Genomic DNA, 24,099 nt, shown 5'->3' on the forward strand with positions numbered 1-24,099 from the left:
AGACGATCTTCCCCCTGGAGGACAATTTCAAACCGCCCATTGCAAGAGCCCTATTTCAGGGACGGGTACTCATCCTTAAGCGATGGAAGGCGGCTGAACCCCCCCCCCTTGCTTAGGGAATGGATCAATAAGGTGGGAGACACGTTGAAACTAGAGAAATGTATCTTTCAACACAGGGGGAGCCCTGGTAAATTTGAAAGGCAGTGGTCACCCTGGCTGAGCACCCCAGGATTGTCCCCAGTGGACCTCGTACTGGATAGGTTACTGCTTTGAGACCATTGATTCAGGTATAAGTCCAGGTATTGCCGTTAGAGGGGGTGGGTGTATGGGCGATCTTTAAAAACTTGAGGTGCAATCACCATGCATGGGGAGGTGGGATGATTGGCAGTGAAGTTTGGGCACTATTTTTTTTGTGGAACTGGAAGTCATGAAATGTATGTGAAGCATTTGTTCTTTAATAAACTTGTTTCTGATGTAAAAAAAAAAAAAAAAAAAAAAATGAATAAAATAAGAAATGTGTTCCATATCTGTAAAAAAAATTCTCTTTATTTTTAACACATGTAATGCCACTAAACCAGAGAAATAAAAATGAACTTTGTTTATTTGAGTCTCATTCATTAGTGAAGTCTGCATTGTTTGGCTCGTAGGATCAGGACAGCACTCGGCATCATGTACAGGTCCTTACGGGTCCTGAGACTAGCCCAGCTTATGTTAATTGGGCCACGGCATTCTCCGGGACTTCACTGATGCAATAGCCATCTCCATCTACTTCCTTTAGCAATGAAAGGAAATCAGCCATGCACATACAGAAAGGACAGAAATACACAATTCACTGTAAATATGATTCGATTTATCATACACATTTCTGCAAAGCAAACCCCATCAAAGAATATACATTACAAAATTCCCACTTCATGACTCCTCAGATAAGTTCCATATTCTTGTAACGTACTACAACAGTTCTAATCACCAGTTAAATACCGTAAACTTTCTAAAAAGACTCACACAGATTGTTAATCTAATAAAGAAAAAAAAAAAAAACACAAGAAATTCTAACACTAAGAGGCATACTGTAGGTGAACCTTCCCTGCACATGCGTTTTAAATTACAGGGAACGATTAACCACCTTTGAGGGTGAGATGACTTAGAAGCAACTTCAGGGAATTCCTGTGTAATCTTCCTGTGATGTAAATCACATCAATTAAGATGAGGATCTGACTTGGATGCAACTGCCATTCAATTCTATGGGCTAAAGTCGGACCAAAGTAGTGAAGGAACCTTCTCCAAAGTCTCGGACCCAGTTAAGACAGCTCTCATAGGGAAACATTGATTTTTACATGTCATGCGACATGTGCTCTCAAAGTCAGAGCGCATGTCACACCAGTGTGAACAGGGCCTGAATGTTTGGTGAATACCACGCTCATCCCTTTCAAAATGCGAACCTGTGTAAGAGTTACTCTGAGCAAAAAAAAAAAATCGCTAAAGTCACATTATCTTTTTGGCACATGTTTATATATGTATGAATTTTTGCCTTTAATAAAAAGATCATGTCTTCTAGTTGCTACCCACCAGCGAAACCAGACTTTCTCAGCACAGAGATGGCTAAAAGTTTTAATCTGGCCAAATAAGGATAGACACCTAAAAACATTAGATAAAAAAAAAAAAAATTGTATACTGCTTAAGTCGAGTGGCTAATCACAGCCTCTGCTGCAATATCCCAGGCGCTGGCCCAGCTCACCGCACTCTAGACAATCAGAAAATGTACCATTGCACTCTATACTGCAGCAAATTTTCTTATTTATTGAATAGGAGCATGGGTCACCTGTAACACGATTCACAGTTTAGGAGATGACCCCTGCTGCTATTCAATACATACTCCAAATCCAAAATTTGCTGTTGAATTTTGGCACGGTATTGCGGCCAGACAGCTGCTATGGTCATCTAAGAGCACCTTGTACTTGTATGACCAGACAGCAAGCAAAGTTTAAAAAAAGAAATTAAAATCATGCTTTTTACCGAGATGAAATTACAGTTTACCACATGGATGGAGACTTGTACAAATAAAATAATTCACATTTACACTCATTAACTCTCCTTTGAAGCAACCCTGTCACACAAAAAGACAAAGGCTGCTACTTCTTGACTACTTTAAGGTACTAAAACCAAACAACTGGCATTTTCAGAAAGGATGCCAGCAATGGTAGCCCATTTCCTTCTTTAAAGCAAAGCTTTCCTGAGAGAAATATGAGGGCCATAAACTGTGCACATCCTTCTGGAGATGCCAATGGCATGGCTATTATTCTGACATGGCACAAGTGTGCACAACCAAAAGTCAGAAGTCCTGACCTCAATACTTGTTCCAGTCAGAGACTGAAAGTACTGTAGTAAAGTCAGCCTAACAGCCAGGCAACTCGTTTTTGCAGAATGGGAAGTAGTAATGGAAGCCTCAATATTTCTCTCATGAAAGGCCCTTTTATGGGCTTTAATTTATATCAAATCACTGTATTGTATTGAGAATAGTGGAAGGTTCTAGTGAGGAGACAAATCCCCTCTTCTCCGTGTCTTCCAGGAAGATCTCAGTATCGCTCAGTCTTCCTATCTTTCATTGCTCAAGAACAGAATCCCCAATAATTCCGGTATCTGTATACTCCTCCTGATCACCACTGGCGCACATTTCACTATCCTCTGTTACCCTTTCATCAGAGGCATCTTCTGAACTCATAGCCTCTGGTGCAGAAGCTGTAATAGAATCACATGCCAGCAGGTCTTCATCTGCACAGGAACCATCTGCTGTATCCACCATTTCCTGACCTTCAGAGGCCTCCAGGCCAGTGCTGCCACTTCCTGTGGCCTCATCCTGTTCTTCACCGAAAGGATTCTGACCCTGCATAACAAATGAGAAGGTGAACTTGTCATTAGGGTTCAGCAATAAAATGTACACATTAGCCAAATATCAGTCCCTAAAAAGGTATCCAAGCACACACTCTTCAGTTCTCTCTGAAACTCTGCCCAGCACATCCCAGGAAAAATAGATGGTCACTAGACATTGTAGTAATAGGTTGTCCACTTGACTGTCATAACACCTGTGCAGCATGTCTAAATACAGGAGTTGGACAAAATGATGGAAAAACAACATAAAATATCGAAATCATTACCAATATGGTGTTGGACTGCTTTGGCATCCAAGAGGGCCTGAATTCTCTTAGAAATTGACAAAAATAAGTCTTGGATAGTGGATATTAAAATCTGATTCTACTCTTATGTAGAAAATCATTCCAGTTCTCAGAGATGCCAGAGGCAAAATACGAGCCTGAACCTTGTTCTTTACAAATGATCATAGTCTGATGTTTGAGGCCTGCGAATACTTCGCCAGGGAAGGTGCGAGACTGTCTGCTTGCCCATCAAGCCCTCCTTTGACAAGACTAGCTCTGAATCAGAGCATTAAACATTTTGGTAAATGGCACCGTCTTCAAGAAAAGGTCTGCACCATGGGTTGCCCATGGTCGGCCAAAATGTGTACCTAGTCGCTGGCAGCGACTCCACCTTTCAAGGGGATGATGGGGCTTGCACAATGCCCAGATATGGCTGCCCAAACCATGATTGTGCCACCGCCATGCTTTTCCGTTGACAAAAGACAGTCCTAGTATTAAGCTTTGCACGGTGCTCACCATGCGTAAACACATCCGGTGGTTGGCAACAGTGTGAAACTCGATTTTTCAGACCATAGTACTTCCGTTGTTCGATGGAAGTCCACAATTTATGGGTGTTACACCACTCTGAGCATTAATTTTGGTCACTAGTGGTTTGGCAATTGCAGCTCGCCCGTGAATGTTTTGCTTATGGAGTTCCTTCTGCACAATTTTTGTGGACACAGGCTTTGGAAGACGAAGATTGAGCTCAGCATTCATTTTTGCAGCAGTTTTCTTATTTCGGGTGACAATCCAGCACAATATCCTTTCGCCTCTTTCGGTCAGTTGACTGTGCTTTTCCTCATCAGAGGACGTTTCCCCAGAAACTGTATATGCCGTTTATACTGTACTTCACGACCCGCAAATAAATTGGCAACTTCAGTCACAGAGGCACCAGCTAAGCGGGCACCAACAATTTTCCCTCTATAAAACTCAGTAAGCTCCAACATATCGCTGTATTACCAAGAGCGCACGCAGTGAATGATGAAAGTGAGGATTCCCCCTTGTTGCCTAGATGTGTCATCACATAGCGGAAGCAAAAGAATGTTACATCACTTCCGATTTCAACGCGAAACCAGCAAATCACATAGCGTTTCCATATTTTTGTCCATTCCCTGTAAATATATGTTTGACCACCCTGCCCAGCACATTCCATAATATAAAACAGACCTGCTCAATATTTCAACTATGAGAACGTATTTTTGAAGGCTTTTCCAAGTGAAAAATCAGATCATAACATGCAATTGCACATGGCTATAAAGAGGGAGACAGGAAGGAAATGTTTAAAACATGTGCAAGCACGTAGGCCATTTATGGAAGAAGAGACATACAATGTCTTTTCAGCAATAAAATATACCTACCTGCCTATGTGCAGTGCTCTCCAGCATGTAAACTGAACTGTGCATGCGCAGTTCAGCTTACATCGCTGGCATGGCCCTTGTGGCCCGAGATGACTGACTCATGCATATGTGTTATGTTATCACCTTTATATAGCGTTCCAGCTTTTGACTGATCAGCTTGTTATTCAGTATGCTTCTTGCCACAACCAGCGCTGTCTTCTTCGAGTTCTCCATTGTGCTCTAGAGCAGAGAGAGGAATAAGAAAACGTTCATGACTAAAGTGCTAAAGTGTTTCGGACACTGTTCAAAACTGATCTTTTTATGACAATTCCCAATTAACTAGAGAAGGTACATGCAAACTGAAGGCCCCACATCTGCGGAAGAACTGCAAGTCCTATCATGATCTGCCTTGTACAGGACCCGTGAAGACCTGCTCTTTTGCAGCTTGACAGCTTCCTAAATGCGTTTTGCCATCTATACTTATACATTGGCTATCCTCCCACTGAGGCTGGGGCTACATAGGTGATTAATGTGCATCTCAAATTAAGAAATTGCAGCTTACTAGTCCTTTGGCTGTGATGACTGCATTCTTTTTACCATTGTTCTAAGCTTTTTTTGGTCTTTATTTTCACCCGAAGATGATCATTTACTGTACCCTTGGATGAATGACAATGTCACCCACAGGACTACAGAACATCTTTCCCTCTTCTACAAAGAGAATTGGGAACAAAGCTGATGACACTTAATACAAACCGACAAAAGAGAACTTATAAGCTCACTGGATTTCTGGCAGGATCAACCGGTATTTATTTGAACTTATCGAACCAACACTTTCAATTTTACTACCTGGACTTTACAATTTCTGTAACCTCTTTTTTTGCACATTGATATAAATAGGATGTTAAATGTAAACAAGTAGTTCAATCTCTCAGATTTAAATCACTGGATTAGAACTAGGTTAGGAGAATGCATACATGGATTCTGGTCACATTCACTACTCCGGGACTGTTTAGCACCCACTGGTGAACATTAGAATCTGATCCGACCAGGAGCAGAACATGATTAGTCTGTGTGCACAGCAACAGGTGTGTCAACCAGTTGCAATTCAGACTAGCAATTCACAATTTTAAGAAATTTGCACTTTAGAAACAACCTATAGCTACCTACAGAATTATCATTGAAAGAGCCACTGGAGGGCTTTCACGCTGGAGTGGTGCGCTAGCAGGACGGTAAAAAAAAAGTCTTGCTAGCAGCATCTTTGAAGCGGTGAAGGAGCAGTGTGTTTACCGCTCCTGCCCATTGAAATCAATGGGTAGCGTGGCCATAGCGCAGGCAAATCGCCTCTGCAGGGACGCTTTGCGGTTGGTTTTTCGGACAGTAACGGGGGTTAAAAGCGCCTCAATATCGGCCGAATACCCCCGCAAATACGTTTAAAAGAGTGACTCCACTGTACTGCAAGTACATAGCAGGGATTTTAACAAACTTTGTTACTGATGCCTACCTTTTATTAATCTGAATAGATGTTTGTTTCTGATGGAATTGCATTTAATGGGATGGATTTTATAATTTTTAACATTTAATTACAATATGACTTGTGTAGCAATTGTATATGCTATATAAAAAAAAAAAAAAAAAAAAAAAAAAAGTTAAGCGCAAATTAGCAACTGCAATGTGAAACCTCCTACCCACACAAAGCACAAACAATTACATGAGTTGCCAGTATCCATAAAGCGTTGGCACACAAGACAAGTTCCTTATTACATAATGAAGGAGCTTTAAAAAAGGCAATTCCACTTTCATGGGGGAAAAAAAAATAGCAATAAAAAAAAAAAAAAGTTAATAAAACAAATATTGCATATACAATTGCAACACAAGCCATATTGTAATTTAATGTTATTAAAAATTACCTTTTTTTCAATCTGCAGCTCTGTTATTTTCTGTAAAATGCAATATGGCGACCTGGAGGTGTTTTGTACACAGATGGTGTACAGAATGCCCCTCATAAATGAGAACTTCTGCTTGTGTGATTGGCTCACTGATTTTCCCAGAAGTCTGCACTAAAATAAGTCATATTTTGGGCATCCCATGCAACAAACATGTCATTTTTGGTGAGATACTACCAAAAGGGAAATTGCATCTAAAAAAGGGAAGAAGACTCAAACTTTCCTCATTATAGCCCTGCAAGTGCAGCAGCTTATTGATAATCATGAAATCACTCCTATTCACTTTCATGTTGCACACAGATAAAATACTGCCATTTCGGAATGTACCTTAATCACCCAGAGGGGAATGTTTTTTTTCAACAAAAGAGGCCGGCCATACACCGTTCAAATCTCGGCCGGCTCAGTAGAAACCAGCTGAGATTCGAACTGTTAAAGCGGTAGTAAACCGCAGGTGGTTGAAAAAATAAATGTCCCTGCAAGTCAATGTCATTCCATACTAGCACATTATGACAGACTTACCTTAGAACAGGGGTGCCCAACCAGTGGCCCGGGGGCCACATGTGGCCCGCGGAGCCCTCTGATGTGGCCCGCGACCTCATGCTCTGGGATGGAATAAAATAGAATACCGTTATTAAAGGTAAGTTTATTACTAAAATCAGTGTGTATATATGGGCATATCTGTTCTGCAGTGGTTACTGGGCTGCTTTCAAACTAATCCACAGGTGCAGAGAAGTGCACCGGTGGGTTACCTGCACTGAGCCATAGACCTCTATTACCTGCGAGTTTGGTGTGCTTTCTGAAAGTGCACCACACTTACAGGATATAATACAAGTCTATGGCAAAGTGCAGATAACCTGTAGGAAAGCCACAGGTGAACTGTGAAGAGTAGAGTGGGTTCTATGGAGCCAAGTGGGCTGCCATCCACCCGCGCCGCTCATTGTGGTACGCTATCAGTTACCAAATCGCTTAAGTGGCCCTCGCTCTTCAAAAGGTTGGCCACCCCTGCCTTAGAACGAAGCATCTTGGGAGCCGCAATGTCAATGCCGAGATGGCCGACATCTTGCCCCAGGCTTCCTTCCGGGTTCGAAGCCTCTGGCCATACTCCTGCACACCAGGAGTATGGCCGGTAAAGATCCGGCTTACGTTGATGTCTTTGGCGGAATGCACTCTGAACATTTCCTAAACTGTGCAAGTTTAATAGATATTCACAGTACCTACAGGCAAGTCTTATTATAGGCTTACTTGTAGGTACATGTGGTGTAAACAGAGTTTACTACCACTTAAATGGGGTGGTTGAATGTCCTTGGATACCAGACTGCTAGATTCTCTTGCGATTATCGCTAGTGGCTGCTGTAGCCACTAGCAATAATCACTGCCTTCTCCTGGTGAGGAAGGCTTTCCACCGCCCACCACCTGTGGTTGCAGGAAAGAAATTTACACCGTGTATGGCCGGGTTTAAGCAATTTACAAATTTCCAGGATATGTGAATACAATCATGTTGCTAATTCAGTTTAGACACAAGAAGATCAGTGTTGGGAAGGCTTTTAGTGAATAAAGTCCGCACAGATGTAAAGCCCATCTCCTTGAATCTCAGCTGTGCGGACAAGGTGCTGCCATCGCCGAAAGAAACCGAGTGGCAGGATGTAAACAGGAACCCTGCAAACTGGCCACTTCCTTAACAAGGTTATCTCAGCTGTTTGCAAATAAAAGGCGAGCAATTAAAAACTGCTGTGTGAACGTACCAAAACTGATTAAAAAAAAAAAAAAAAAAAATCACACAACCCAGGTGCCCAGTACCAACAGCTACAATTATATGACGGGTCGTATTTTACCCATCTATGAAGCTCCACAAAGGTGACTTACCCTGCGGTTCTGATTGTGCAGCGGTGTTCGGGTATGTCGCTGTATTGCTGAGAAGTTCATGGGAATAAATACGTCGCAAGCAGCACAATGAGCAGCTTCAACCTTCTTTACAAAATGTTCCATTCCCATGTCTGCAAAAGATAAAAATGGCTTTGTATATTGGCTAGGTTACACATTACACCCATATTTAACCACTTGAGACCCGTAGGACGTCCTGGACTTTGTGCGGTGATATCTGAATGATGCCTGCCGCTGCAGGCATCATTCAGATATCACCGTCTTCAGCCAGAGATTCTGTGCACCAGAAGAACGATCAAAATAAAAAAATGAAGTAAAATAAGAAAAAAAAAATAATAATAAAAAAAAAAGTAAAAAACGCCCCGGTCGCTCGCGTGCAGAAGCGAACGCGCATGCAAGTCCCGCCCACATATGTAAACACCGTTCAAACCCCACATGTGAGGTATCATCGCGTGCGTTAGAGCGTGTGCAACAATTCTAGCACTAGACCTACTCTGTAACTCAAAAATAACAGTAACCTGTAAAAAAAATTAAAGCGTCGCCTATGGAGATTTTTAAGTACCGAAGTTTGGCGCCATTCCATGAGTGTGCGCAATTTTAAAGCGTGACATGTTAGGTATCCATTTACTCGGCGTAACATCTTTCACATTATACAAAAAAATTGGGCTAACTTTACCGTTTTGTTATTTTTTAATTGAATTCCCTAAAAAAAGGCGTTTGAAAAATTATTGCGCAAATACCGTGCGAGAAAATGCAATGACCGCCATTTTATTCCCTAGAATGTCTGCTAAAAAAAAAAAATATATATATATATATATATTATATATATATATATATATATATATATATATATATATATATATATATATATATAATGTTTGGGGGTTCTGATTAATTTTCTAGCAAAAAAATTGTGATTTTTACATGAAGGAGAGAAGTGCCAAAATAGGCCCAGTAACGAAGTGGTTAAGCTGCAGCATGCTACAGTACCCCCTGAGCCTCCACCTGTGACAGCTGCGTCATTCATTCACAAGGTTGTGTGAATGAATGAACTACAACTACCGTCATCCACTGCGGCAGATGGCGTGCAATTCTCAACGAACTGTGAGGGAGCTGGTGAGTGCTCTTGTAATTCATTTATCTTCCTGCTCTTCAGTAACTGCTATACCGAGAGTCTGCAGGAGCCTGACATTACACTCATGTTCCACTGATCATGGGTACAATGCTTTCCAGGCTGCTGTAGGAAAAAATAAATGCACATTTATTTTTCTGCAGAAATATATGCATTTATTATTTATTATTTTCAAAAGGTAAACTTAACCTTTAACTGCTTTAAATTGGTTTTAAAACCTAAATTTTCCACATTTTGTCATGTTAAAAACCAATTAAATTTTTTGGTTGTATGTGATAGACCAACACAAAGTGGCACATAATTGTTAAGTGGAAAGAAAATGAAGTGTGGGGTGCATTTGTATTCAGTCAATATTTTGTAGAACCACCTTTTGCTGCAATTACAGCTTCAAGTCTTTTTGGGGATGTCTCTACCAGCTTTGCACATCTAGAGAGTGACAATTTTGCCAAATATTTTTTGCAAAACAGCTCAAGCTCTGTCAAATAGGATGGAGAGCGTCTGAACAGCAAGTTTCAAGTCTTGCCACAGATTCTCAATTGGATTTAGGTCTGGATTTTGACTGGCATGAATATGCTTTTATCTAAACCATTCCATTGTAACTCTGGCTGTATGTTTAGGGTCGTTGGAAGGTGAACCTTCACCCCAGTTTCAAGTCTTTTGCAGACTAACACGTTTTTCTTCTAAGATTGCCCTGTTTTTGGCTCCATCCATCCTCCCCCCCTCCCTCTGACCAGCTTCCCTATCCCTGCTGGTTTTCAGGGTGATGTGCAGTGAAAGTTTTCCGCCACACATAGCGTTTTGCTTTTAGGCGAAAAAGTTCAATTTTGGTCTCATCTGACCAGAACACCACCTTCGACGTTTGCCGTGTCCCCCACAGGGCTTCTCGAAAACTGCAAACAAGACTTCTTATGGCTTTAACAATGGCTTTCTTCTTGCCCCTCTTCCATAAAGACCAGATTTGTGCAGCCAATGTTCCTTCCTTATAAGCACATGCCAGCCCCTCCCCTTTTCCATTTCTCTTCCAATGAAATAAGTCAGTAAGTTTAGCAGATCCTCTGGAACACTCTGCCCTTAATACAGTAGTGAAATCATACTTGCACAAATTGCTGCCCTCTCAAGCCTATGGCAGCTTATGATCTTCATATGGTCTATGCACATATTAAATAGGCAAAACAGATAAGAAACCTGTCATTACCCTGGGTGAGATCCTGGTCCCTGTAAATTTGCTGAATAGTGGTACCAAGGTCTTTAATAGCATTACGTCTGTCCTCAGTCTTCTTGGTCTTGTGCGATACATATTCCTGAGGAAGGAGATGAAGGAAAAAAAACTGATGCATGTCATTTCCTTGTTTAGTTATTACTGATGCCCAATTAACTTTTACTGCTAAAAAAAATTACAAAAGGCCAATACACATGGTAGATATAGGGAAAATATTTGTAGTTTTACATGCTGAACTGAATACTAGCAAAACTATGAGACCATTTCTAAAAAAGGTTCTTGTTCTTCATCAAGCAGACAGCCAGTGGCTGTCAAACACCACTCTCTGTCCTCCACCCTCCAGCGCTCACTGGAATGCGGGGCTGTGGAGGGGGTGAAAGCCGCTAGCTCAGGTTGTCAAGAACACACAGAGGTTGAGCCAGCTGCTGGTCAGGAATCTGGGTGGACCCCGACATCAAATTGGGGATCCCTGCAGAGACCTGACCTACTTGGACATCAGCTGACAGCGCTGACATTTTAACCCTCTGTCGACTGAATTTGGGAAATAAGTGCACACCTGTGAACCAGAAGAGAAGTATTGCCATACTTCTCCCAATTTTTTTCAAGGGGAAACTACAGAGGTCAGCTAGAACAGTGGTCATTAACCCTGTCATCAGGACCCACTAACAGGCCAGGTTTGCAAGGTAACTGAAATACATCACAGGTGATATCATTTGCTGCTCAGTGATTTCAGTATTCTAGTCTGCATCTCCCCAAGGTAATACATAAAACCTGGCCTGTTAGTGGGCTCTGGAGACAGGGTTGATAACCACTGTGCTAGAGGACAATTGGTGAAAACAGTACTAACTCAAATCATGTCCAGATTCCACCACAGAGTGCCATTTTAACCACTTAACCACCAGCCGCCGTCTACAAACGGCGGCAAGGTGGTTGCTTAACTGGGGGTCGCCGTTCTGAAACGGCGCCCACCAGAAGCAGTAATGCGCGCCGCCTCGGGCGCGCACACAGAAAATTCTGTGCGCGCCGGGTCTATGAGACCCGGCGCTACACAGATCACGGTAACTGACCGGCAACGGCGGTCTTTTACCATGTGATCGCGCCGTCCAATGACGGCGCGATCACAGGTAAACAAACCGGCGTCATTTGATGACGCCGGTTCCTCCCTCCTCTCGCTGTACCGATCGGTACAGTGTGAGAGGAGAGCGCGGATGGCAGCAGCAGTGTGGGATGGATCTGTGACTATTGCAGTCACAGATTCAGCCATCCCTGCATTAACCCCTGCAATACTCTTCCTTCCCTGCGCAATACCCCCTGCGCAATACTCTGCAATACCCCACGCCCAATACTCTGCAATACCCCACGCCCAATACTCTGCAATACCCCACGCCCAATACTCTGCAATACCCCACGCCCAATACTCTGCAATACCCCACGCCCAATACTCTGCAATACCCCACGCCCAATACTCTGCAATACCCCACGCCCAATACTCTGCAATACCCCACGCCCAATACTCTGCAATACCCCACGCCCAATACTCTGCAATACCCCACGCCCAATACTCTGCAATACCCCACGCCCAATACTCTGCAATACCCCACGCCCAATACTCTGCAATACCCCACGCCCAATACTCTGCAATACCCCACGCCCAATACTCTGCAATACCCCACGCCCAATACTCTGCAATACCCCACGCCCAATACTCTGCAATACCCCACGCCCAATACTCTGCAATACCCCACGCCCAATACTCTGCAATACCCCACGCCCAATACTCTGCAATACCCCACGCCCAATACTCTGCAATACCCCACGCCCAATACTCTGCAATACCCCCCGCCCAATACTCTGCAATACCCCACGCCCAATACTCTGCAATACCCCACGCCCAATACTCTGCAATACCCCACGCCCAATACTCTGCAATACCCCACGCCCAATACTCTGCAATACCCCACGCCCAATACTCTGCAATACCCCACGCCCAATACTCTGCAATACCCCACGCCCAATACTCTGCAATACCCCACGCCCAATACTCTGCAATACCCCACGCCCAATACTCTGCAATACCCCACGCCCAATACTCTGCAATACCCCACGCCCAATACTCTGCAATACCCCACGCCCAATACTCTGCAATACCCCACGCCCAATACTCTGCAATACCCCACGCCCAATACTCTGCAATACCCCACGCCCAATACTCTGCAATACCCCACGCCCAATACTCTGCAATACCCCACGCCCAATACTCTGCAATACCCCACGCCCAATACTCTGCAATACCCCACGCCCAATACTCTGCAATACCCCACGCCCAATACTCTGCAATACCCCACGCCCAATACTCTGCAATACCCCACGCCCAATACTCTGCAATACCCCACGCCCAATACTCTGCAATACCCCACGCACAATACTCTGCAATACCCCACGCCCAATACTCTGCAATACCCCACGCCCAATACTCTGCAATACCCCACGCCCAATACTCTGCAATACCCCACGCCCAATACTCTGCAATACCCCACGCCCAATACTCTGCAATACCCCACCCCCAATACTCTGCAATACCCCACGCCCAATACTCTGCAATACCCCACGCACAATACTCTGCAATACCCCACGCCCAATACTCTGCAATACCCCACGCCCAATACTCTGCAATACCCCACGCCCAATACTCTGCAATACCCCACGCCCAATACTCTGCAATACCCCCCGCCCAATACTCTGCAATACCCCACGCCCAATACTCTGCAATACCCCACGCCCAATACTCTGCAATACCCCACGCCCAATACTCTGCAATACCCCACGCCCAATACTCTGCAATACCCCACGCCCAATACTCTGCAATACCCCACGCCCAATACTCTGCAATACCCCACGCCCAATACTCTGCAATACCCCACGCCCAATACTCTGCAATACCCCACGCCCAATACTCTGCAATACCCCACGCCCAATACTCTGCAATACCCCACGCCCAATACTCTGCAATACCCCACGCCCAATACTCTGCAATACCCCACGCCCAATACTCTGCAATACCCCACGCCCAATACTCTGCAATACCCCCCGCCCAATACTCTGCAATACCCCACGCCCAATACTCTGCAATACCCCACGCCCAATACTCTGCAATACCCCACGCCCAATACTCTGCAATACCCCACCCCCAATACTCTGCAATACCCCACGCCCAATACTCTGCAATACCCCACGCCCAATACTCTGCAATACCCCACGCCCAATACTCTGCAATACCCCACGCCCAATACTCTGCAATACCCCACGCCCAATACTCTGCAATACCCCACGCCCAATACTCTGCAATACCCCACGCCCAATACTCTGCAATACCCCACGCCCAATACTCTGCAATACCCCACGCCCAATACTCTGCAATACCCCACGCCCAATACTCTGCAATACCCCACGCCCAATACTCTGCAATACCCCACGCCCAATACTCTGCAATACCCCACGCCCAATACTCTGCAATACCCCACGCCCAATACTCTGCAATACCCCACGCCCAATACTCTGCAATACCCCACGCCCAATACTCTGCAATACCCCACGCCCAATACTCTGCAATACCCCACGCCCAATACTCTGCAATACCCCACGCCCAATACTCTGCAATACCCCACGCCCAATACTCTGCAATACCCCACGCCCAATACTCTGCAATACCCCACGCCCAATACTCTGCAATACCCCACGCACAATACTCTGCAATACCCCACGCCCAATACTCTGCAATACCCCACGCCCAATACTCTGCAATACCCCACGCCCAATACTCTGCAATACCCCACGCCCAATACTCTGCAATACCCCACGCCCAATACTCTGCAATACCCCACGCCCAATACTCTGCAATACCCCACGCCCAATACTCTGCAATACCCCACGCCCAATACTCTGCAATACCCCACGCCCAATACTCTGCAATACCCCACGCCCAATACTCTGCAATACCCCACGCCCAATACTCTGCAATACCCCACGCCCAATACTCTGCAATACCCCACGCCCAATACTCTGCAATACCCCACGCCCAATACTCTGCAATACCCCACGCCCAATACTCTGCAATACCCCACGCCCAATACTCTGCAATACCCCACGCCCAATACTCTGCAATACCCCACGCCCAATACTCTGCAATACCCCACGCCCAATACTCTGCAATACCCCACGCACAATACTCTGCAATACCCCACGCCCAATACTCTGCAATACCCCACGCCCAATACTCTGCAATACCCCACGCACAATACTCTGCAATACCCCACGCCCAATACTCTGCAATACCCCACGCCCAATACTCTGCAATACCCCACGCCCAATACTCTGCAATACCCCACGCCCAATACTCTGCAATACCCCACGCCCAATACTCTGCAATACCCCACGCCCAATACTCTGCAATACCCCACGCCCAATACTCTGCAATACCCCACGCCCAATACTCTGCAATACCCCACGCCCAATACTCTGCAATACCCCACGCCCAATACTCTGCAATACCCCACGCCCAATACTCTGCAATACCCCACGCCCAATACTCTGCAATACCCCACGCCCAATACTCTGCAATACCCCACGCCCAATACTCTGCAATACCCCACGCCCAATACTCTGCAATACCCCACGCACAATACTCTGCAATACCCCACGCCCAATACTCTGCAATACCCCACGCCCAATACTCTGCAATACCCCACGCCCAATACTCTGCAATACCCCACGCCCAATACTCTGCAATACCCCACGCCCAATACTCTGCAATACCCCACGCCCAATACTCTGCAATACCCCACGCCCAATACTCTGCAATACCCCACGCACAATACTCTGCAATACCCCACGCCCAATACTCTGCAATACCCCACGCACAATACTCTGCAATACCCCACGCCCAATACTCTGCAATACCCCACGCCCAATACTCTGCAATACCCCACGCCCAATACTCTGCAATACCCCACGCCCAATACTCTGCAATACCCCACGCCCAATACTCTGCAATACCCCACGCCCAATACTCTGCAATACCCCACGCCCAATACTCTGCAATACCCCACGCCCAATACTCTGCAATACCCCACGCCCAATACTCTGCAATACCCCACGCCCAATACTCTGCAATACCCCACGCCCAATACTCTGCAATACCCCACGCCCAATACTCTGCAATACCCCACGCCCAATACTCTGCAATACCCCACGCCCAATACTCTGCAATACCCCACGCCCAATACTCTGCAATACCCCACGCCCAATACTCTGCAATACCCCACGCCCAATACTCTGCAATACCCCACGCCCAATACTCTGCAATACCCCACGCCCAATACTCTGCAATACCCCACGCCCAATACTCTGCAATACCCCACGCCCAATACTCTGCAATACCCCACGCCCAATACTCTGCAATACCCCACGCCCAATACTCTGCAATACCCCACGCCCAATACTCTGCAATACCCCACGCCCAATACTCTGCAATACCCCACGCCCAATACTCTGCAATACCCCACGCCCAATACTCTGCAATACCCCACGCACAATACTCTGCAATACCCCACGCCCAATACTCTGCAATACCCCACGCCCAATACTCTGCAATACCCCACGCCCAATACTCTGCAATACCCCACGCCCAATACTCTGCAATACCCCACGCCCAATACTCTGCAATACCCCACGCCCAATACTCTGCAATACCCCACGCCCAATACTCTGCAATACCCCACGCCCAATACTCTGCAATACCCCACGCCCAATACTCTGCAATACCCCACGCCCAATACTCTGCAATACCCCACGCACAATACTCTGCAATACCCCACGCACAATACTCTGCAATACCCCACGCACAATACTCTGCAATACCCCACGCACAATACTCTGCAATACCCCACGCACAATACTCTGCAATACCCCACGCACAATACTCTGCAATACCCCACGCACAATACTCTGCAATACCCCACGCCCAATACTCTGCAATACCCCACGCACAATACTCTGCAATACCCCACGCACAATACTCTGCAATACCCCACGCACAATACTCTGCAATACCCCACGCACAATACTCTGCAATACCCCACGCACAATACTCTGCAATACCCCACGCACAATACTCTGCAATACCCCACGCACAATACTCTGCAATACCCCACGCACAATACTCTGCAATACCCCACGCACAATACTCTGCAATACCCCACGCACAATACTCTGCAATACCCCACGCACAATACTCTGCAATACCCCACGCACAATACTCTGCAATACCCCACGCACAATACTCTGCAATACCCCCCGCACAATACTCTGCAATACCCCCCGCACAATACTCTGCAATACCCCCCGCACAATACTCTGCAATACCCCCCGCACAATACTCTGCAATACCCCCCGCACAATACTCTGCAATACCCCCCACACAATACTCTGCAATACCCCCCACACAATACTCTGCAATACCCCCCACACAATACTCTGCAATACCCCCCACACAATACTCTGCAATACCCCCCACACAATACTCTGCAATACCCCCCACACAATACTCTGCAATACCCCCCACACAATACTCTGCAATACCCCCCACACAATACTCTGCAATACCCCCCACACAATACTCTGCAATACCCCCCACACAATACTCTGCAATACCCCCCACACAATACTCTGCAATACCCCCCACACAATACTCTGCAATACCCCCCACACAATACTCTGCAATACCCCCCACACAATACTCTGCAATACCCCCCACACAATACTCTGCAATACCCCCCACACAATACTCTGCAATACCCCCCACACAATACTCTGCAATACCCCCCACACAATACTCTGCAATACCCCCCACACAATACTCTGCAATACCCCCCGCACCAATACTCTGCAATACCCCCGCACCAATACTCTGCAATACCCCCGCACCAATACTCTGCAATACCCCCGCACCAATACTCTGCAATACCCCCGCACCAATACTCTGCAATACCCCCGCACCATACTCTGCAATACCCCAACACCATACTCTGCAATACCCCAACACCATACTCTGCAATACCCCAACACCAATACTTTGCAATACCCCGGCCAATACTTTGCAATACCCAGAAAATACTCTGGGGAAAAAAATGTGTTTTAACCACTTCCCGCCCACGTCATATGAGGTCCTTGACTTTGTGCAGGGATATCTAAATGATGCCTGCAGCTACAGGCATCATTCAGATATCATTTTTTTTCAGCCGGTGATTCTCTACACCATAAGAACGATCATGGCGGCTGTTCCGCCTCTTGATCGTTCTTACGGGAGGCAAAAAGGGACGTCCCCACTCCCTTCGCCCTCCGGTGCTTCTTCTGACTCACCGTTGCGATCGAAGCCAGGATCGTTTTTTTTCTTGTTTTTTTTCAGGCTTCCCAGCCTAGAGGTGAGATGTGGGGTCTTATTGACCCCATATCTCACTGTAAAGAGGACCTGTCATGCTATATTCCTATTACAAGGGATGTTTCCATTCCTTGTAATTGGAATAAAAGTGATCAAAACATTTATTTTTGGGGAAAAACGTGTCAAACTAAAATAAATTAAGTAAAATGAACAATAAAAATAAAAAAAAAATATTTAAAGCGCCCCTGTTCCCGCGTGCTCGTATACAGAAGCGAATGTGTACGTAAGTCCCGCCCACATATGAAAACGGTGTTCAAATCACACATGTGGGGTATCGCTGCGAACGTTAGAGCGAGAGCAATCATTTTGGCCCCAGACCTCCTCTGTAACTAAAAACATGTAACCAGTAAAAACATTTAAAACGTCACCTATGGGGATTTTTAAGTAGCGAAGTTTGGCGCCATTCCACAAGCGTGTGCAATATTGAAGGGTGACATGTTGGGTATCTATTTACTCGGCGTAACTTCGTCTTTCATATTATGCAAAAACATTGGGCTAACTTTAATGTTTTTTTTTTTTTTTAAAAAGCACAAAACTGTTTTATTTCCCAAAAAAATGCGTTCGAAAAATTGCTGTGCACATACCATGCGCGATAAAAAGTTGCAACGACCGCCATTGTATTCTCTAGGGTCTTTGCTAAAAAAGCATATATAATGTTTTGGGGTTCTATGTAATTTTCTAGCAAATAAATGATGATTTTTACATGTAGGAGAGGAATGTCAGAATTGGTCTGGGTGTTCCAGAACGCCTGACGGTGCTCCCTGCATGTCGGGCCTCTGTATGTGGCCACGCTGTGTAAAAGTCTCACACATGTGGTATCGCCATACTCGGGAGGAATAGCAGAATGTGTTTTGGGGTGTAATTTGTGGTATGCATATGCTGTGTGTGAGAAATAACCTGCTAATATGAAACTTTTGTGGGAAAAAAAAAAAAAAACACACCTTGATTTTGCAAAGAATTGTGGGAAAAAATGACAACTTCAAAAAACTCACCATGCCTCTTTCTAAATACCTTGGAATGTCTTCTTTCCAAAAAGGGGTCATTTGGGGGGTATTTGTACTTTTCTGGCATGTTAGGGTCTCAAGAAATGAGAGAGGCTGTCAGTACATCAGATGTGATCAAATTGATCAATTTTCAGTAATTGGTACCATAGCTTGTAGACCCTATAACTTTCATCCAGACTAAATAATATCCAAATTTTTTTTTTTTTTTTACCAAAGATATGTAGCAGTATACATTTTAGGCCAAATTTATGAAGAAAAATTAATTTTTTGCAAAATCTTATAATAGAAATGAAGAAAAATTCATTTTTTTACAAAATTTTCGTTCTTTTTTCATTTATAGCGAAAAAAATAAAAACCGCAGAGGTGATCAAATACCACCAAAAGAAAGCTCTATTTGTGGGAAAAAAAGGACAAAAATTTCATTTGGTTACAGTGTTGTATGACTGAGTTATTGTCATTCAAAATGTGAGAGCACCGAAAGCTGAAAATTGGTCTGGTTATTAAGGGTGTTTTAGTGCCCAGTTGTCAAGTGGTTAAGCAAAGATCATTCTAGGTGTGTCAGCATGTTTAATGCAATGAGATAACCGGGTGGTGGATACATGCTGGAGGGTCATTCGTACCTGCAGGAAGTCAGATGACTGTTTGGGAAGTTTCCCCCCCACATAGTGGAAATGCTCTTTATGGAATTCACTCTGCATATGACTGGTCATCTCCTCATTGTAGAAGGTGCGGAACTTGCACAGAGAACACACAAACTGGATCCTGTAACAGAGAAACAACTTTGATTACACTTACTGGTTTAAAGTCGTCTCTGCTTTTCCTTTGGTATTAGGCCACCTACCTCTCCACCATCCTGTCTCGCATGCGTCTGCTCTGGATCTCCTGCTGTTGCTTGGTTGGCGTTTGTTTCTGTTCTGTAGAATAACAGGTAACTGAGCCACAAGGACAACTCAAATTTAAAACTTAACTCCAGTCTTGCCTTTTTGTCCACACACACACACCCCAAGTCCTTAGTTGAATTAAAAAGGGTTACTCTCAATTTCCTGAAAATTTGATTCTTCACAACATAATCCCCTTAATGTTGAAACCCATCTTGAGCCCACTCATTTCCTGTTTGAAAGACTTTAGTCATTCAATCACTTCACTCCTATTGGCCCCACTCTCATGGGTATGGGCTCTCTTTACCATCAATCATTTTGTTCCAAAGCTCAATGTGAAATAACACATCCCTGGCATCTATTTATATGTGCATAATCAAAAACGACCAATCAGCAGACCGCACAGCTAAAGTCTGTATTTCCCAGTGGACAGCAGACAGGTCTAAAGGGATACTGGAAATGTGTTCATTTACATAACGCTTTTTGAAAAAGATCTGAGGCAGGATACTCCGATTACAGGAGCCTGCCAGCCATTTCCACCAAACCTGAGCAAAGGGTACCAGAGACACCCAGTAACGACATCATTGGGTCTCAAACAATTGCATGTTAATGTATAACTAAAAAGGCTAAAAACTTTGTTTGTTCTAGAGTAGAGAGGGATTAGAAAATCTGTCAGTTTTTATTGCGGTCTGTGCTCACATTAGGGAGGTTCATCCTCTCTATTTGTCTCGTTTACCATTTGCATTGAAATCGAAAGTAAAATAAAATCAAACTTTGGGTTGTCCCCAGAAAAGTAAGAGGGGAAAAACCTCACAATAGACATGTGGTGAGGGTAAATCTCTCCAATGGGACACAGATGGTGGCCTACAGGCATTGCAATTACAAAATGATGGCTTCTCAAAAAAGGTGAACTTGGCCTTTCAAGCAGATCTTTGAAGACGACTTTGCCCACTCCTTCCCCCGGAACGGATACAAAGCACCACTTTCATATTAACTTTCTCCTCTCCGGCAAGAATTATCGTCACCTTCCCTTCTCTCCCCTTTGTTCAGATCAGCCACCAGGAGCAAAGAGAAATACCTGGCACTTCCAGTTTTGGAGGAGAATGTGACGCATTACATGCCACAACACAGCTGCTTGGTGATGGGCATTGGTGTTGTAACTTGGGGGCATGGCCACTCATCTTCGAGTAAGCTCTTAGTGCCAACTAAAGGACTCTAGCTACATAGGGGGAACTGTTTAGGGCTCTTCAATAACACTGGTTCAGTGTTGTCACTTCCAAACAAGTGCTGCTGGATCCCTGCCTGCTATCCAAGGTCTATAGGCACTTTGCATGTCACTATTTGAAGCAAGGAGCTTATGACAGACTGGGACATGTATACCAAGAAACAATGAGCAGGCTGGACATCTATCTACAATTGCGCAAATGCAGTTTATATCTGCCTGGAGCTTGGCAACTTCCCATATAACTGAACTGGTAATAACAGAGGAAGCAATGCAGCTGCTGCTATATACAGACATAAGGGGACTGGTTCAAGTTACTAGAAATGTAATTCTGCATACTTTTGTCCCCCTTATTTGTCTCTTCTGCCTCTTCTTGTTTGTCCTCAGCTTCCTGAAAGAGAAAATGTGTAATTACATTGCGTCAGAGAGAAACTATAATATATTTTCAGCAAGTACAGGGCCAGTGCGAATAGCAGCAGCAGGAATGACAGATGCCCGCTGCAGCTCTCAGCAGCTAGGTGCGTCTTCCTGCCCAGTTCACTATAACAGGACGCTGGTGGCCGCAGCTATTCCTGGCTCTTTACACAGCCAGTGTTTACCTGCGACGATTGCTGCTGGATGCACACAAATTGACGCAGATAATCGCTGTGCGGGCATCAGCGAAAAGCTTTGGCCGATCGCGACCTCTTAGTGAATGTGGCTGGTAGATGCACCTAGCTGCCGAGAGCTACAGCAGGAGTTTCCGATTCCTGCAACTACAATTCCATATCGTCGAAAGTCACACATGATACCTTTTCAGCCTTGGCTCCAATGTCATGGTTGACCCACTGGAAAGGCTTGTTCACTATGGTGGCTGACCACAAATCATAACCTGTATCTGTGGCATTGTATTGGTCCACTACTTCGGCTCTGCCCAGTTAGGGATTTTGATTGAGCTCTGCTGATGAGAGCTCCAAGTGGTTATATAAGAAAGTGAAGTTGATCTTCACCCAGATGTGACCACTTATTTCCCAGGTCTAGTGTGTTATAAGGTACTGCCGATTTTCTAATTACTCTGATGGATTTTTCTACTTTTTACTTCCCAGTACAGACATTGGGAGGTCAGGCACATAAGGCTATAGCCTGAAAGAGACCAGCCATTGCTCAAACCCCCAGGGATTATTGATATCTCATACACTTGGTTAGTTCTAATGTATCCAATTTTTGATTGTTTGAATGTATTACCTTTTGTTCTTTAGATACAATCAGGTCCATAAATATTGGGACATCAACACAATTCTAGTCTTTTTGGCTCTATACACCACCACAATGGATTTGAAATGAAACAAGATGTGCTTTAACTGCAGACTTTCAGCTTTAATTTGAGGGTATTTACATCCAAATCAGGTGAACGGTGTAGGAATTACACAGTTTGTATATGTGCCTCCCACTTTTTAAGGGACCAAAAGTAATGGGACAGATTAACAATCTTAATCAAACTTTCACTTTTTAATACTTGGTTGCAAATCCTTTGCAGTCAATTACAGCCTGAAGTCTGGAACGCATGGACATCACTGGGTTTCATCCCTGGTGATGCTCTACAAGGCCTCTACTGCAACCGTCTTCAGTTCCTGCTTGTTCTTTGTTATATTTTCCCTTCACAGTTTTGTCTTCAGCAAGTGAAATGCATGCTCAAATCGCATTCAGGTCAGGTGATTGACTTGGCCATTGCATAACATTCCACTTCTTTCCCTTACAAAAAAATATTTGGTTGCTTTCGCAGTATGCTTTGGGTCATTGTCCATCTGCACTGTGAAGCGCCGTCCAATGAGTTCTGAAGCATTTGACTGAATATGAGCAGATATTGCCCGAAAAACTCTAAAAAAAATTCATCCTGCTGCTTTTGTCAGCAGTCACATCATCAATAAATACAAGAGAACCAGTTCCATTGGCAGCCATACATGTCCACGCCATGACACTACCACCACCATGCTTCACTGATGAGGTGGTATGCTTTCGATCATGAGCAATTCCTTTCCTTCTCCATACTCTTCTCATCACTCTGGTACAAGTTGATCTTGGTCTCATCTGTCCATAGGATGCTGTTCCAGAACTGTGAAGGCTTTTTTAGATGTTGTTTGGCAAACTGTAATCTAGCCTTCCTGTTTGAGGCACACCAATGGTTTCCATCTTGTGGTGAACCCTATGTATTCACTCTAGTGAAGTCTTCTCTTGATTGTTGACTTGGACACACCTACCTCCAGGAGAGTGTTCTTGATCTGGCCAACTGTCTTGAAGGGTGTTTTCTTCACCAGGAAAAGAATTCCTCGGTCATCCACCACAGTTGTTTTCCGGGTCTTTTAGTGTTGCTGAGCTCACCGGTGCTTCCTTCTTTTTAAGGATGTTCCAAACAGTTGATTTGGCCACACCTAATGTTTTTTCAATCTCTCTGATGTTTTTTTTTTTTTTTCAGCCTAATGATGGCTTGCTTCACTGATAGCGACAGCACTTTGGGTCTCGTATTGAGAGTTGACAGCAACAGATTCCAAATAGCACACTTGAAATTAACTCTGGACCTTTTATCTGCTCCTTGTAAATGGGATAGTGAGGAAATAACACACACCTGGCCATGGAAAAGCGGAGCAGCCAATTGTCCCATTAATTTTGGTCCTTTAAAAAGTGGGAGACACATATACTAACTGTTGTAATTCCTACACCGTTCACCTGATTTGGAAGCACCCTCAAATTAAAGCTAAAAGTCTGCAGTTAAAGCAAATCTTGTTCGTTTCAAATCCATTGTTGTGGTGTATACAGCCAA

The 24,099-nt window shown here is 44.7% G+C and overlaps 1 protein-coding gene across 5 annotated transcripts in view; it reads right to left on the bottom strand.

Annotated features, from left to right (window-relative positions):
- Window positions 1-526: 526 nt before the first annotated feature.
- Window positions 527-24,099, bottom strand: part of AKAP8L (A-kinase anchoring protein 8 like) — a 55,163-nt gene continuing 31,590 nt past the window's right edge. For 4 of the 5 annotated variants that reach the window (XM_040346277.1, XM_040346276.1, XM_040346275.1 and 1 more), the window contains 7 exons: window positions 21,642-21,693; window positions 20,044-20,134; window positions 19,823-19,964; window positions 10,680-10,785; window positions 8,335-8,465; window positions 4,673-4,768; window positions 527-2,884 (listed from right to left, as the gene is read on the bottom strand). In XM_040346277.1, coding sequence (XP_040202211.1) covers window positions 2,603-2,884; window positions 4,673-4,768; window positions 8,335-8,465; window positions 10,680-10,785; window positions 19,823-19,964; window positions 20,044-20,134; window positions 21,642-21,693 — 900 coding nt within the window. In that variant the 3' untranslated portion in view covers window positions 527-2,602. The remainder of the gene's footprint in view (window positions 2,885-4,672; window positions 4,769-8,334; window positions 8,466-10,679; window positions 10,786-19,822; window positions 19,965-20,043; window positions 20,135-21,641; window positions 21,694-24,099) is intronic. The other variant, XM_040346278.1, reaches the window with a different exon arrangement.

This window comes from Rana temporaria, chromosome 3 (assembly GCF_905171775.1).
Source record: "Rana temporaria chromosome 3, aRanTem1.1, whole genome shotgun sequence".
Taxonomy (NCBI): domain Eukaryota; kingdom Metazoa; phylum Chordata; class Amphibia; order Anura; family Ranidae; genus Rana; species Rana temporaria.